This window comes from Mus caroli, unplaced genomic scaffold (genome assembly GCF_978045245.1).
Source record: "Mus caroli unplaced genomic scaffold, Mus_caroli_1 scaffold_7, whole genome shotgun sequence".
NCBI lineage: Eukaryota > Metazoa > Chordata > Mammalia > Rodentia > Muridae > Mus > Mus caroli.
The window spans coordinates 93,841,171-93,855,889 of NW_028227262.1; the positions used below are offsets into that span (position 1 = coordinate 93,841,171).

General features: G+C 50.3%; 1 protein-coding gene across 4 annotated transcripts in view; it reads left to right on the forward strand.

The window, feature by feature from the left end:
* The window catches only part of Crhr2 (corticotropin releasing hormone receptor 2), a 43,220-nt gene that overhangs the window by 24,520 nt on the left and 3,981 nt on the right, over positions 1-14,719 (forward strand). For 2 of the 4 annotated variants that reach the window (XM_021164561.3, XM_021164564.2), the window contains 6 exons: positions 3,963-4,048; positions 5,512-5,621; positions 5,921-6,038; positions 8,028-8,181; positions 8,671-8,731; positions 9,510-9,582. In XM_021164561.3, the coding sequence (XP_021020220.1) occupies positions 3,963-4,048; positions 5,512-5,621; positions 5,921-6,038; positions 8,028-8,181; positions 8,671-8,731; positions 9,510-9,582 (602 nt within the window). The remainder of the gene's footprint in view (positions 1-3,962; positions 4,049-5,511; positions 5,622-5,920; positions 6,039-8,027; positions 8,182-8,670; positions 8,732-9,509; positions 9,583-14,719) is intronic. The other 2 variants (XM_021164562.2, XM_029478864.2) reach the window with 1 other exon arrangement.

Genomic DNA, 14,719 nt, shown 5'->3' on the forward strand with positions numbered 1-14,719 from the left:
GCTTTAGGAGATCTCTGCCTGGAGATAAAGGTTCTCACTGCAGGCAGCCTGCGGGCTGGGTAAGAAAGAAGGGCCTTTTAAAACAGGTATCAGCAGAAAAAGAACAGTCCTAGCCCAGCATGGACCAGGGAGATGTGAACAGCTGGACCCTTGGGGTGACAGACAGCCGCTGTGCAAACTGCGAGAGGAACTGAACTGACCTAAGTGGCCAGGAGCTCTCCAAGGTCTTCCCACCTACGGAGATGGTGAGAGGCTTTGGTTTTGCTGTCCGTGGTGCTGAATGATCCAAACCACTCACTGATAAATGCCACGTCTAGCCTCTTTCTCCCTACCATCACCTGTCCTTCTTTTAGGTCTTTCCAAATAGCCAGTGACAACACCTCCCTCCTTCCAACACAACCTTACTCACTCTTTCTCCTATATCCAACCCGTCTTTTAAATTATTTTCCCAAATGGTCAGTTGGCTTTTCATGGTCCCTATCTTATGAGTGAGGATATGAGAGATAAAGGTGGTGATTGAGGGAGTATTTTAGAAGTAGGGACGCTTGGAACTATCTGAATGGCTTCATGCTTAGCATTCAGCAAAATGGAAAGACCCACTTAGTAGATAGAGAGCCTACTGAAGATCACAACAGTATCGTTGGGAAGCAATGGGAATGACTTTTTTTTTCTGAGAGGGAGAACCAAAGCAAAAGGGGGAAGACTTGGCCATGGTCACCTAGCCATTCAGAGGCAAAATTAGAAATAGACGATAAGCTCCCATCTTCCAGTCAGGCTTCCAAACCACCTCAGGTGAGCCTCTGAATGAGAAACTGTCAGCAAAGCTTTGGCACCTATCATGGGGAGAGTCTGTTGCTCAATGGTCCCGTGCCACTCTGTGGATCCCCACCTGTAGCATCCAGACCCTAATGCCCCTGGAAGGACACACTGCACACCATCAACATTGATTCTCAGCAGGTGAACCCGTGTTGCTGTGGTAACTGGTACCCACTGCACTATATCCAGCTCTACACTCTGGCCTGGACATCTGAACTGAGACTGTATGTGCCCATCCTCCTGTGGTTTAAGGGGAGGAGGGAGCAGGGCTCCTCCACTCTCCTGTCTAAGGCTGTGCCTGAGGGCTTGGTGCCCTCATTAGTTGGAGCAGACAGCTCCCTCAAAGAACAGGCACATCTGCCTTCCAGTCTTCTGGTACCCAGTGCTGATAGCCAGAAACTCACCCTCAGACAGCATCAAGCCCCAGAGGGAAGTCTTCTTCACTCCCACATCCCACATCTCAGACGATAATTTTGGATGTTTAGCAAATCTAAGTCAGTTCAATGCTGGCCGCATGTCCTCAAGGTCCTGCTCCTGAGGGGCACACAGTGGCTCCAATACGAACCCTGCCTGCTTGTCTGTCACCAGAGAGCTTAAGTCCAGTAGCAAAGGAAAGGACTAGATTCAAAGTGACAGAGCCCACCCAGAATCATTGCAAATGCTCTAAAATAGATTTTTTGTTTTTCAAACCACAGATTGTGTGACAATAACAGACCATAAAATCGATTTTGTGGGTCACAACTAGCATTTATGTATGAAACAAATGGATACATTAGCACAGAGTAGAATGGCCAAAATTATAGCTGTGGTCAAACTAAATTTTGCTTTGTGAAACTGGATCCAAGCAGTCATTCGCACACAAGCACACGTGTGCACACAGTAATACAAAAATACATGTGTTAATGGAGTCCAAGGGCAATAAAAGATGAAGTGCTGTGTTCTGAGAAGTGAGAGTCTCTAGAAGAGGTACTCAGAGGGAAAAGAATGATGGCTTCAGTCCTACGGTGCTGAGCAGGCCCTCTGGAGGAGATGGCATGGGGCTAGGTTGAGGATGAACAGGAGTTTGTTGGAGGACAGAGTATCTCGGGGGCTGAAGCACCAGTGATCTGGGCATGTGCTAGGTCTGTGACAGCAAATGCCAGCTGTTACTGGGGTGCCAGGCAAACATAGGATCCAGGGGTAGAGAAATCTTAGTATCATGCCTAGGGGGTTGGACTTCATTCTTGAGAGCAATAAAGAGACACTGTTGGTTTTTTTTTTAAGTATGCATGGCATTTCACCATGGCCAGGACCACCTTCCTCACCAACAGTAAGGGAGGCATCCCTCAACATGCCAGGTAAGAAATGTCAGTGGATACAGGAACAGAAGGGTCTTAGGAGTCTGGCATTTTCTGCTGAGGACACTGTCTGTTTCCCTTGAAAAGATTTTATTTTCTTATGAGTAGTTTGCCTGTATGTATATCTATCTGTACACCATGTATGTTCTTAGTCCCCAAAGAGATCAGAACCAGGTATTGCATTCCCCTGCAACTGGGCTTAGGAATGGTTGTGGGCCATCATATGGGTATTAAGCATAGAGACTCTGGTCCTCTGCAAGAGCAGCCTGTGCTTGTGACCACTGAACCATCTCTCATCTCTTTCTGATGGGGACTGAGCCCTGGAGCACCCCTCCAGGGGTCTCTCATTGAGGATAACAATCATGGTGAGGCACCACTGGCTGACAAGGTGGGCCTCATGCTGATGGCACTGGAGGCAAAGTTTTTCAAACCCTGAATTTGAGAACTCTGTGTATTCAGAGCACTAGAGTAAAGAATAATTGAGCTAATAGAATCTCACCCCCATTGTTTGCTGCTCTCCGACAAGCGCTCCTTAATAATCTGTCTTTGAGCTCACTGTCAGCTCAACGGAAGTGAGTTTCTAAGTAACTTAATTTTTTTTCAGAACTCACTGCTTCCAAAAAACAATCTAAAGTTTCCCGTCCAGCCCTATGACTCTGTACTCCGAGTTATTTATTTTAATTAGCTTTATATTGTATATTTAATATGAGCCAAAAAAGAAAACCCACAAACATATGCCCATTAGCCAGTAAGTAGAGCTCTGGTACAAATCACCCCCCCAAACAATGAATCAATCAGAATTGTAATCAAAGGGGAGGTGAGCTCTCTGCTAACAGTGATGCGGAGCACGCTCTGGTGAGAGGCTTTGGGGGAATCTCAGGGAGAAGGCATACTCCTGCCTGGAGGGTGTTGGGGGAGTTATGGAGATGCGCTTTGAATCTAGACCTCCAGGGTCAGAGCTCAGGTTGGAAGCTGAGTCTGAATATTCTTGGCCTTCATGCTTTGCCCTTGAGGAAGCCTCAGTTTCTGTTCACTGGACACGGCTGCTCTAAAATGTGCTATTGAACATCACGTTCAGCTTTGGTGTGGATATCGGTTCTCCACAAACATATAATATGTAGTGACCTGGCAGGCAGCCATAGCTCCCAGGCAGCACAACCCTGCATCCACAAACATCTATGTTACCACAGTCAGGTGGCCCAGAGGTCAAGAACACAAAACGCAGAGCCAAACCTTGCCATCTTGGTAACCTCGATTCTCCCTGTGCCTCAGTCTCTTCCTCTATAAAAAAAGGATCGGAACAAAGACTGAATGGCAAGCGTATCTTGTCCATTAGACTCAGCTGGAAGAGCACCTGGGTGGGCAGGCACATGCCGTGTAAGTGGCAGCTATTGTGGAAATGCAAACGCTGCTGTTGGAGAAGAGTATGAAGCCCACATGGAAAATGATCGAAGAAGCAGCAGAAATTGTTTGTTGTGCTAAAAGCAGCCAATCTTCAGCCATAACCCAGGACTCACAATTGGGTCCAGTTTTGTAGCTGTGGAATAAAGGAATGAAGTTTCACAAAGAGCTAGTCAGAGAGTGTGTCTGAAATAGGTTTCTTTAGCGTGCCTTTCAGCCACTGAGTAAGATAAAGCCCTATGTGTAATTTTCATATAAATGGCTCATATTAGCTTTCAGATATGCATTGTGTTTTCAGGTCCGGGAGAACTAAGGAGTGTGGACCTTATCCTGCAGGTACTAGGGAGCCAGGGAGGGCTTTTGAGGCAGGAGGGCGTCCTGACTCTCAGTGGTTGGCATCTTCTCTAGGGAATGCCTACAGAGAGTGCCTGGAGAACGGGACCTGGGCCTCAAGGGTCAACTACTCACACTGCGAACCCATTTTGGATGACAAGGTGAGTGCCCTCCCCCACCCCCACCAGGTCCTCGCAGCTTTAGGATGCAGGCTGAACACAAAGGACCTCATGGGCAACAGAGCCAGCCTTGGTGACATCCAGACCCTCTTCTCTGCATCTCCTACCCTCCACAGGGTCCCCCTCCAAGAGAGCTTGGGTTGGTGAGGTGAAAGAGAGAAAGGGCACCGTGTAGTCAGTGCTCCCTAATGGACTCTGTGAGCACTCTCTTTCCCTTCTGTGGAGCCTCACTTTCCCCATTGGGCATTTTGCTTCTATCATCCCACAGAGAAACAAGTACAGCCTTCCTAACAGGAAGTTGGGCCTTGCCACACTGCACTGGCTCTTGCCAGTACTGCCAAAGATATAGCCTCCCTTTGCCCTTGGGTTTAGTTTTGTGATCCAACCCAGGGTCTCATATATGCTAGGCAAACACTCTCCCTTGAGCCCCACCTCCAACAAGCTGGGCTTCATTGCTAACCCAAAATGGTATGTCCCAACTGCACCCCTCCCTTCAATCACCACAGAAGCTCTCAGGTGGTCTGGAGCCTTTCCTCAAATGAAGTCCAAGTGTAGAGGGTGGAACATTGGCCTCTCCCAAGAATTGGAGCCCAGGTGTTCCACAAAGAGGCCTCAGGGGAGTGTGAGGAGTGCTTGCTACAATGGCCTGGCTAGAGAGAAGCTTGCTCTCAACAACCCTCTGACCTTCCTCCTGGCAGTGAGACAGGATGGACTGACCTGTATCCCTCTTGAGTACTACTACTGTGTTCTGCACTGCACATCCTCATTGCTGTGCTCAGGGACCAGTTCCAACCTACCCCTCTGGACTCCCTATGGGTCACTGCTTCTAAGGCAGGAGGGAAGGTTGGTCCCATAGTTCATATGTCATAGCTAAAGTTACTCTCACCCTCAGTTACTCTGCCAGCAGAGATCTGAGCAGAGGCTAAACTCAGATGTGGCACTGTGGAGGATCAAGTTTTTAATCTGCATCTTAAGCCCTAGCATATCTCAGAATAGCTCACATCCAAATGTACCCCTAAAATGTATGCTGGGGGGCCTGGCTACAGTTTGTGTGAGTGTGTGTGTGTGCATGTGTGTGTGCATATATGTGTGTGTGCGCACGTGTCTGTGTTGTTGAGAATTAAACCCAAGATCACACATGCTAGACAAACTGTCACTGATCCCCAGCTCCAGCCCTATTTATTTGTGCATGTATGGATTTATCTATTTAGAGCCATTAAGCTGTCCAGGTAGGTCCTCCTAATCTCAAGTAGCTGTGCCAAACAGTCTGCGCCTCCAGACTTGAGCCATTTATAATAACAGAGAGCCACCAGCGGGAAGATCTAGAAGCCTGAGGATACTTAGAGCCATTCTTTGTCCCAAGGTCAGGGCAGAAACAGCTGGAATACCAGCCCTACTCCCACATAGCCATGCCTCTGTCTTCCCATGCCTGTCTGTCTGTCCAGCAGAGAAAGTATGACCTGCATTACCGAATCGCCCTCATTGTCAACTACCTGGGTCACTGTGTTTCCGTGGTGGCCCTGGTGGCCGCTTTCCTGCTTTTCCTAGTGCTGCGGTGAGTCCACCTCCACCCTGCTTCCTCCTTGTCTTTGCCTCTCCCAGACATTGTCTCTTCCATTCTGGGGCCCGGGAACAGTAGCCAGAAGTGGGTTTAAGCCAGACCCCCAGGGCCATGACCACCAGCCTGCCTGAAGGGTAGAGAGCAAGCCCAGCTGGGACCACCAGGGGGTCCTTGGGCTCTGGTTCAGCCCCACCCTCATCCCAGGCAGTGTTGTTCCCAACTGGGTTTTATCCTGCTGGCCCCCAGCCTGAGCCCCAGATGAATCTGGCTGACCCTGACCTGGGCCTCCACAGGAGTATCCACTGCCTGCGGAATGTGATCCACTGGAACCTCATCACCACCTTCATCCTGAGAAACATCACGTGGTTCCTGCTGCAACTCATCGACCACGAAGTGCACGAGGGCAATGAGGTCACTTCCGGGAGCCTCAGACTCGGGAGTGGGGGAGTGGGCATGTGTGGGGAGGGTGCCTGTCTGGCTGCCTGTCGGTTCCTAGCCTATCTCATGTAGTAACCCACCCTGGGGCAGGCCTTGGGGGTTGCTCCCAGCTAAAGCTATCACTGCATGCCGTGCCTCCTGCCCCCTGCCCCTGACCCGGTCCACCTTACAAATCCAGGTACCTTAGAGGAAAGGAGCTGGTGTTAACCTCTATCAAGGGTTTTCTAGCTTAATTTTCAATGTAGGACTAAAGAGATTAATTCCCTTCCACGGACATGGCAAGTGAAGCTCAGGGATAACAGTTACATTGTTGGTGTGGTGTGTCCACTCCATGGCCCTGGCCCCAGTCCCCCCTAGATTTTTGTCGACTGTTACTGCTGAGTGTCCAAGTCACTGTAAAACCTAACCTGGAAGAGGGCCAGCTCTACTCTCTGTCATACTTCATAGAGGTCTCAGTACATTGTCTTTGGCTGACCTGGCCCTTAATACACACACACACACACACACACACACACACACACACACACACACACACACTTGGTTTAGTTTGATCCTTAACTCAGCCTGGCATTAATGAGATACACTTCACCTGGAAAAACGGCAGCTTAGTATTTGGGTTCATAGCCTCCTACCCACCAAGACTCTCTCAAAGGACCAGGGCTAGAGGCTGTGGGACAGAGGTATGGGACAGCGAGCCCCTCAGCCTAGGAGCAGTACCCAGAGCCCACTCACTACTGTCTCCCACATCCTCCACATGCTAACATTGACCATAAGAGAACTCTGGGAGAAAGCCACAGTGATGAAGCCCATGACTTGGACCTTGGCTCAGAGGGATCACTGTGACTCTGGGACAGTGCCTGTCCTTCTTACATTCATGCAGTGTTCTTGGGAGTGTCTCCTCTCAGAGGAGCAGGGACAAGTCCATCTCTGCTGTCTTTCTTTTCCCTCACTGCTGGACAAGGTGGCTACTTCAGGGCTTAGAAAAGTGCCTGAATTTTTAGAGGCCTCAAAATTAACAAGAGCCTCCCGCTATGAGTCAGCAGGATCCCCTAACCCCAGCCCCTCAGGCAGCCCCACCCTACTCTCTGGCTTGCTTCTCTCACATCATTTTTCAGGTTTTTTTTTTTTTTAATTTTGTTGTTTTGTTTGTTTTTGTTTTTGGGATTTTTGAGCTAGGGTTTCTCTGTGTAGCCCTTGTTGCCTTGAAACTCACTCTGTAGACCAGGCTGGCCTCAAAATCAGAGATCTGCCTGCCTCTGCTCCAGAGTCCTGGGATTAAAGGCATGAGCTACCATGCCTGGCTTGCTTCCTTTCTTTATAAGTGAAAGTTCAAAGTCAATCCCTGAACGAAACCCAGTCTGACCAGCTGTGTAGCCAAAGGGACATTGAAAGCAGTGCTCAGTCAGCCCCATGACCAGCTGTGTAGCCAAAGGGACATTGAAAACAGTGCTCAGTCAGCCCCAGTCAGCGGGCAGAAAGCCAACCATTCTCCTTCTAGACTGAAAAGATGTATCAGGCACGGTGATACAGGTCTGTAATCCCAGCTATTTGGGAAACTGAGAAAGATCTTTATAAGTTCTGAGCAAACCTGTGCTACGTAGTGAGTTCATAGCCAGCCTGGGCAATTTAGTGAGACCCTACTACAAAATAAAAACCTGTTCAAAATTCTTTAGAGCTGTAGGCTCAGCGACAGAGTGCTTGCCTAGCAGGTGGGAGACCTTGGGTTCCACCCCCTATACCACATAAGCAAAAGGAGGCAGAAGAGGCTGGGGAGGAGAGGAGGTCAGAGGCACACGGAAGAGGAGCTGCCCGGAAGTGAGGGTGGGACCCCGAGGTACCCCACTGGGAGTTTTGTTTGGAACCCTGCCCTTGAGTCTCAAAGTTCAAGGTTCCGTGGCTCCCCGAGGGACCTGCTCTGCTGCTCCAGCAGCCTTTCACCACCCCACCCCTCCCCACATGCAGGTCTGGTGCCGCTGCATCACCACCATCTTCAACTATTTTGTGGTCACCAACTTCTTCTGGATGTTTGTGGAGGGCTGCTACCTGCACACGGCCATTGTCATGACGTACTCCACAGAGCACCTGCGCAAGTGGCTTTTCCTCTTCATTGGATGGTGTGAGGATCCCTGGCCAGGCGGACCTCCTGGGAGAGGGGCACTGTTGACAAAATCCACGCTCTCCCCCACTTCATCTTGAGGCCCAGGACTGAGCCCAGCCTGCCTTGCCACTCCCTTGCAACCCCCAGCCACTGCCCCTATGCAGTCTTGACCAACGCTCAAGTACAGCTCTGCCCGCCACATTGCACCATCTCAGGATGCAGCTGCTTCCACCATTCTGCCCCCCAAACCCTCCAGAAGTCATTCCAGAAAGACTTCCTCCTACCCAAGATGACCAGCCCAAAGACACTTGTCCCCTACACCATACCTTGGCGAGGATGGCTGAGAGTTGGTCAGGGCAGGAGCTGGGACATGCACCATGGGGGTCACAGGTGGCCTGTAGTTAGAAAACCCAAAACCATCCCAGGCCCCTGTGATGCCCTGCCTTGACACTACAAGAGGGTGTGTGTGCATGTGCCCATCCCTGCAGCACATGTCTCTCCTTTCAGGCATACCCTGCCCTATCATCGTCGCCTGGGCAGTCGGCAAACTCTACTATGAGAATGAGCAGTAAGTGGGACAGGCTGGCCTGGGGGTTTTGAGCGCCCAGATGACAGCAATTCCCTATGGGGTCATAGGGGCAAGAGGCGGTAATTGGCGTTAGAATAGGGTCACATCTAAGGACCTTAACATTAGGAAAGCCTCAGAATGACAAACGGTGCTCAGGAAGTGGAGGGCTGCCTCTGTAGGTGGTAAGCTTTCTCTCAGGGGTGTTCAGACAGACACCAGAAATGTTGGGTGCTCTGAGATGGCTGTCTGAGACTGGCCTGCCCTGGATGACCTTTGCTGCAAGAGCCAGAGACTTAGCCCAGCCTTTCTTCCAGTCCCAAAGCATCTCCAGCTGTCAGTGAACCTGTGCAGGCAGTAGGTGCCTTCTCTAGTTTGCAGCTCGGCTCAAAGGCTAAAAACTGGGCCCAAGGCTGAAGAAGGTCCCACATCACCTGCAGCTTTGCGCCCTGAGTGTCTGGCACACAGCACAGGTTCTACAAACAACAGGTGACATGGGACAGCCAGTCCATAGACCAGTGAAGGAGAGCCCAGCTCTTCCTTGCTTCCTGTACCTGCTGCATGTCCAGTCCTGGATGCCCCAGGCAAGCCCTGAGACTGGCCACAGGAGACCAGCCACACCAGACACAACAAAACACAAGGCAGGGCCTTGCTAGGGTAGCTAGTACACTTAGTCGGCTACCAAGAACTGCCCTGGAGCCTGGGGCTTGGGAGGGGTCCCAAGAGTCCTAGTTCTGAGTTGAGAATCTGTGTCCACCTCAGCTGCCCTGTCTTTTTGCAGGTGCTGGTTTGGCAAGGAAGCTGGTGACTTGGTGGACTACATCTACCAGGGCCCCGTCATGCTTGTGCTGTTGGTACGTCCTCTGTGGATTAGTGGGCTGGGTCACAAGGAGCAGAACAAGAGATCCACACAGGCAGAGGCACCGTCAAAGACCTGGCCTGGGCCACAGCCTGCATCCATTCCGTACTCTGCCTGTGCTCTGCCCACTGGTTCTCCTATGGGCTCTGCCCGTGGCAGCCTGCACAAGGCTTCAGGCTTTCTTTGCTATTTTCCTTAGGTCTCCACCTAAGGAAATGGTCTGTCTGGTTGGTTCTAGCGCCTTCCGGGGGTCATATGTTCCTTGTCAGGTCCAGTGCTGAGACAGGAGGGTAGGCAAGCTGAAAGGTAAGCCAGCTTCTGCTCAATGCATTGCTCAGTTCCTCTGCCCCCAGGAACAGCCTCTAGGGCCCCGCCCACCGCCCTCAGGCTGGCAGTAGATTCCAGAATGCGGTGTAATGAGCAATTGTTCCTGGGCCAGCTCCCCGCCCTTTGCTAAGTGTATTCACAGCTAAGATATAATTGCCACCACATCTTTAATGTACAACAAGCTTTAATTAAGATGGAGTTTAAGTAGTGGCTGCATTCTAGGGGGGGAAAAGAGCCCATTATATATCATACATTAAAAAACATACAAAAAAGCCCCATAAGAAATTGGCATTTATATAAGATTTATTTTAGGCTTCTATGAGTACCAGTTCTCTTAAAGGGCCATAGAACTCTCCTCTTTCACATACCAGGTGCCTATTAGGTCTACCTTTGTCTACCATGGCAACAAGTCCTGTCATCTCCTCTGTTCCCTGACTCTTGCTCGCCTGTGACTGTTGGAGTCACTGGATCCCATCTTTGCAATGTCCTTGATGGACGTCAGCTGAAGATGACTAGGAAGGCCTCCCACCCACCTTCAGGGCTACACTCACTTAGGCAGGGGCTGGCCTTTGTCAGCAGTGAGGGAAGGGTTGTCCTTGGACCAGCAGCTGCAGTGACTCACTCACCCCTCAGTGTGAATGAAAACCTCCCAGCCAGCTGCCAGGAGCTCGGGTAAAGGACCAGGGCTTTTGATAAACCTGGGACCCAGCCAAGGAAGGCTGGCCTGGATGGGAACCAAAGGCTTGTGAATGCGCTCCCACCTAACACTGTTGTCCAGGTAGCGAGGAAATCATAAAGAAGTGGGAAGCATTTGGGGGTTCAGCTCCCGACTGCCCAAGTATACATACCTCCCTCTCTGACTGCATACCAGCTTCCTTTGGAGCCAGCTGCTTATAGCAGCAGAGATTTCTAGGACCCAAGCTGAGCCCTCCTACAGGTTCTGTTCCCAGCATGTCCAGATGCGCACACATTTGCTACATAGGAGAAATGATACTGCCCATTGCAGAGATAAACCCAAGGTTACAGACACAGCTAGAGCTGAGACCCAGGGACTAGCCTCCTGCTCTCTACCCTACCTGCTTGGCTTGCCTGCCTCTCCCGTTCTCTAGAGGGTTGTCGTCATTTATTTCTGGATTCTGTGAGAAGCCTGACCACTGCCTAGTAGTTATTGTGAAAAAAAAAGGATGTTTTTTTTTTTCATTACAACTGACACGTGGCTTTATAACCAGGGTGGTCACTATGCACCAATCTTCAAGGCAAGTCTGTGGTTATCTGTAGGACAGCTGAGGAAGCAGAATTGTGGTTAGTGATTTGCCCAAGACCACTAAAATGCATGGGAATTTGAACCTACACTTACAGCCAGGAGTTCCCTGGAGGTGGTCTCGGGACCCACAGCAGGGGATTTACAGAGAGTCTAGGCAAGCAAGCAAACCCAGTCAGGGTTACCACCAGGACAAACAGCCTTGGTCTCAACCTGGCACCCTGGAATAGCTATGTACAAAGGTCTTAGCTGTGTCCCTTTGAAGGTGGGGGAGTCTGTCCTATTTATTGCCCCTGAATGTTGCCTCAGGACAGCTAACTCTCCACACCTTCACTCTACCCTGTGACACTAGAGAAAGCCCCAGGCTGAGCACTGTCCCCTGCAAGTGCTCTCAGGTCCAAGGGGCACAGACTAGACATCTACATCATAAGACACTAAGGTCTGACTGACTGATGCTGGGCTCTGTGACTTATGAACGGTGACTCCTTAGTCTACATACCTCCCAAAAGCACCCACAGCTTTTGGGCATACCTGGTCCTAATGTAGAAGCCTGAGGCCCCAGTCTGCTCCAGCAATATATACATGTAACAACAGCCAGGGACCTTGACTATGCACATCTGGGGTCCTGAATATAACATCAGGTGTGCTCAGCTGCTGGGAGGGGAGTGTGCTGTCAGAGCTCTGTGCCTGTCCTAGCCAGCTCCCTGGATGTAGTGATCTACTGAGGACCAGTCTCCAGAGGTGTCCATCCTGAAGGGCTGGCCCATGGAGAGCAGACAGGTATGGCCCTGAAGTAAGTGTGGTGCAGAGAGCAGCCAGATGAGTGAATAACACAAGGAAGAGACAAGTACATAGCTTGGGATGACCTGCTCAGAACTAGGAGAAGCCAGGCTAGAGATGTCTCCAAGACCTGGAGCAACCAGCTTAAAGATGGCAGGAGCCAATTTTGAAGCCCACACAGACATGAACCAAAGTCACCTATTCTGTTATCTGGTCTCCCTCTCAGTCTATGCCTACAGTGAGAATCTGGTAACAAAGAGGCTCTTGTGAACAAACAGCAGGACTTACTAAGTACTTTCTCCTGCAGCAGGCTTAGGAGACTTACTTGCTGAGGGCGCAGAAGCAGTGGACTGGCTTTGTACTGTCTTCTGCCTTGGATTATATGAGATGAGTGGCTGTAGCCTCTCGTTTATGGTGTGAACGCGAGGGAACTCTGGCTGGTACCATGCTTTCCCACTATAAAGCATGGATGCTTCATGGGGCAGTGTGAGGACTAGGGGGCTCAGATATATGCTAGTGCCCTGGACTCTTCCTCAGCAGGTCCTGGATTATACAAAGCCTCCAGGGGACAGACCACCAATAGGATGGGGAGGGGGCAGCTGACTCTGAAGGAGTAGCCAGCTTCTGTCTTCCCACATTTCCTTAACCCCTGTAGGAGCAACATGTAAGGCCTAGGAGAAGGATGCCACTGAAGCCAGCCCTGCTGCCTTTGGCTTGAGAGTCAGCCAGTCTATTGCACCCGCATGTCTGTAAAGCATGGCTTGTAGTGGGGCCTGCCCGTTAAAGAGGATGTGGCTTGAGGAATAGCTGTATAGTGCTTGGGACTGCACCTGGAATGATATGAGCACTAGCTCTTCATTGTTGAGCTCTGGGCAGGGATAGGCCTCCCCAGGCCTTTCCTGTCACAAAATAACACAGACTGAAATGCTCACACTGTGGGAGTCAGGACAAGATCTCCTCCATGGTGGGAAAGCTCTCATATGGTGGCTGCCTTGATCCCCACCACCTTCCACACGCAGGCCCTCTCTAGACCTGGTACCCACTTCACTGAGCTCCTGAGGAGAAGCAGATGGAGTGCAAACGTCCAAGGCACTGAGCCACCAGTGGTGGGGGTGGGGGTGAAAGATAAGACTTCTCAGTGAGAGCTTCTTAGGGGAGCTAGCCTCACCTGTACACTCCAGCTGTCTCAAAATCCAGCCATGGGGGCTACCTTAAAAACATTCCAGGATGGGTGGGAGTGTCTGGCAAAGAGAATTGTTGAAGGACTTGGATTTTTCCTTTGTGGGCTTCCACACACTAGAGCTGGTCTTGACTCCCATAAGTAGAATTACTCTGGCCCCAACAGTAGCTGGTTCCTTCACCCCACTACCATTCTATTCTCTCCTGGTCTGGTGTCTGACTGGAAGCTTTCCGCTTTCACAGCTAATGCTATCACCATTTCTTAGCTTGTTTATTTTAGTGTCATTTCTCCAGCCTTTTCTGAGTGAGTCCCTATGAAAAATGCAATCCCTTCTGCCATCAGAAATTAGGCCATAGTTCTCTGTGAGCAGACACTGTGTCTGCTCCACACACCTTTCACTGATGCCCCAGCGCAGAGGCTGGCATGGAAAGGTAATTGCTTGAGCCAGTTAGACAAGGTATGAGTATAATGGTTTGCTGGGGAGCTGGCATGTTTTGCTTTGGGGTATGTGTGGTCTGGAGTGGTCAGAGTGCTCTCTGGAGAGAGAGGAAGTTATCTGGGATGGAGCTGATATAGATACTATAAAGGGGGGCTGGGAAATGAACTCAAAAAGAAAGGGTAGCTTCCAGGGAGACAAAACTAGGTGAGGGTTGCCTGTTAGTGAAAAGGTAGAACAGTGTCTTCTAGACACTCCATATCAGCCGCCTTTCCTGCTACCTCCTCAACATAGAATAGGACCCTGTGGCCAAGAGGTGGCCAGTGATTGTTGGGTACATGGGTGGGTAAATGGGAGGATGGATGGATGGATGGATGGATGGATGAGCAAAAACAATGGGTGGAAAATTGAATGAAGTGTTTGGTGGGAGGGTAGTTGGATAGATGGACGACTATTTGGTAGGTTAATGGAGAGATGAAACATTGGGATAGATAATTGAACGAACCAGTTAGTGAGTTGAATGATGTTCAATCCAAGAAACTTGAGTATCTTTTTATTTCTCAGAGACATCAGAAAGACCTGGGAAAAGAAAAAGAACTTTGTGTTACCCTAGGCTAGGTGAACCTTGAGAGGCAGCAGGCAGCAGGCCATGAGCAGCCTCTTGCTTCCTCCCGGCTGTCTGTGGGCTCACTGGGCCATAGTCTATAAATGAATGTGAGAGAGAAGTAAGATGTAGGGAGAAGGGAGCCTGAGGTCTCCAGCTCCTCTAGTGCCCGGTTTGGGGACAGTTGGCTACAAGGCTGATATATAATGATGTCCTTTATTCCCTTCCCTGAATCTATAGAGTGAGAGAATTAGAAGGGCTGGCTTGATCTGTAGAAGCAATGGATTTTTCTAGACAGAGACTGGGGAGCATGTGTGTGTCTCCACACAGATAGGCCAGCAGGCATCTCTAGGCTAATTATGTGTCTCCCAGGCTGTGAACGCTTTCAGGGGAAAGAGTCCCAACAGGCATGTACACATTCCATTCCCATTTGCCTGCACTTAGCAATACATAAAGAGAAATGCAGGCACACAGTGTTCCCTGATAGACACATACGCATGGTCGCACAAGACCCACTCTGAAACAAGCACATATGGACAGTCAT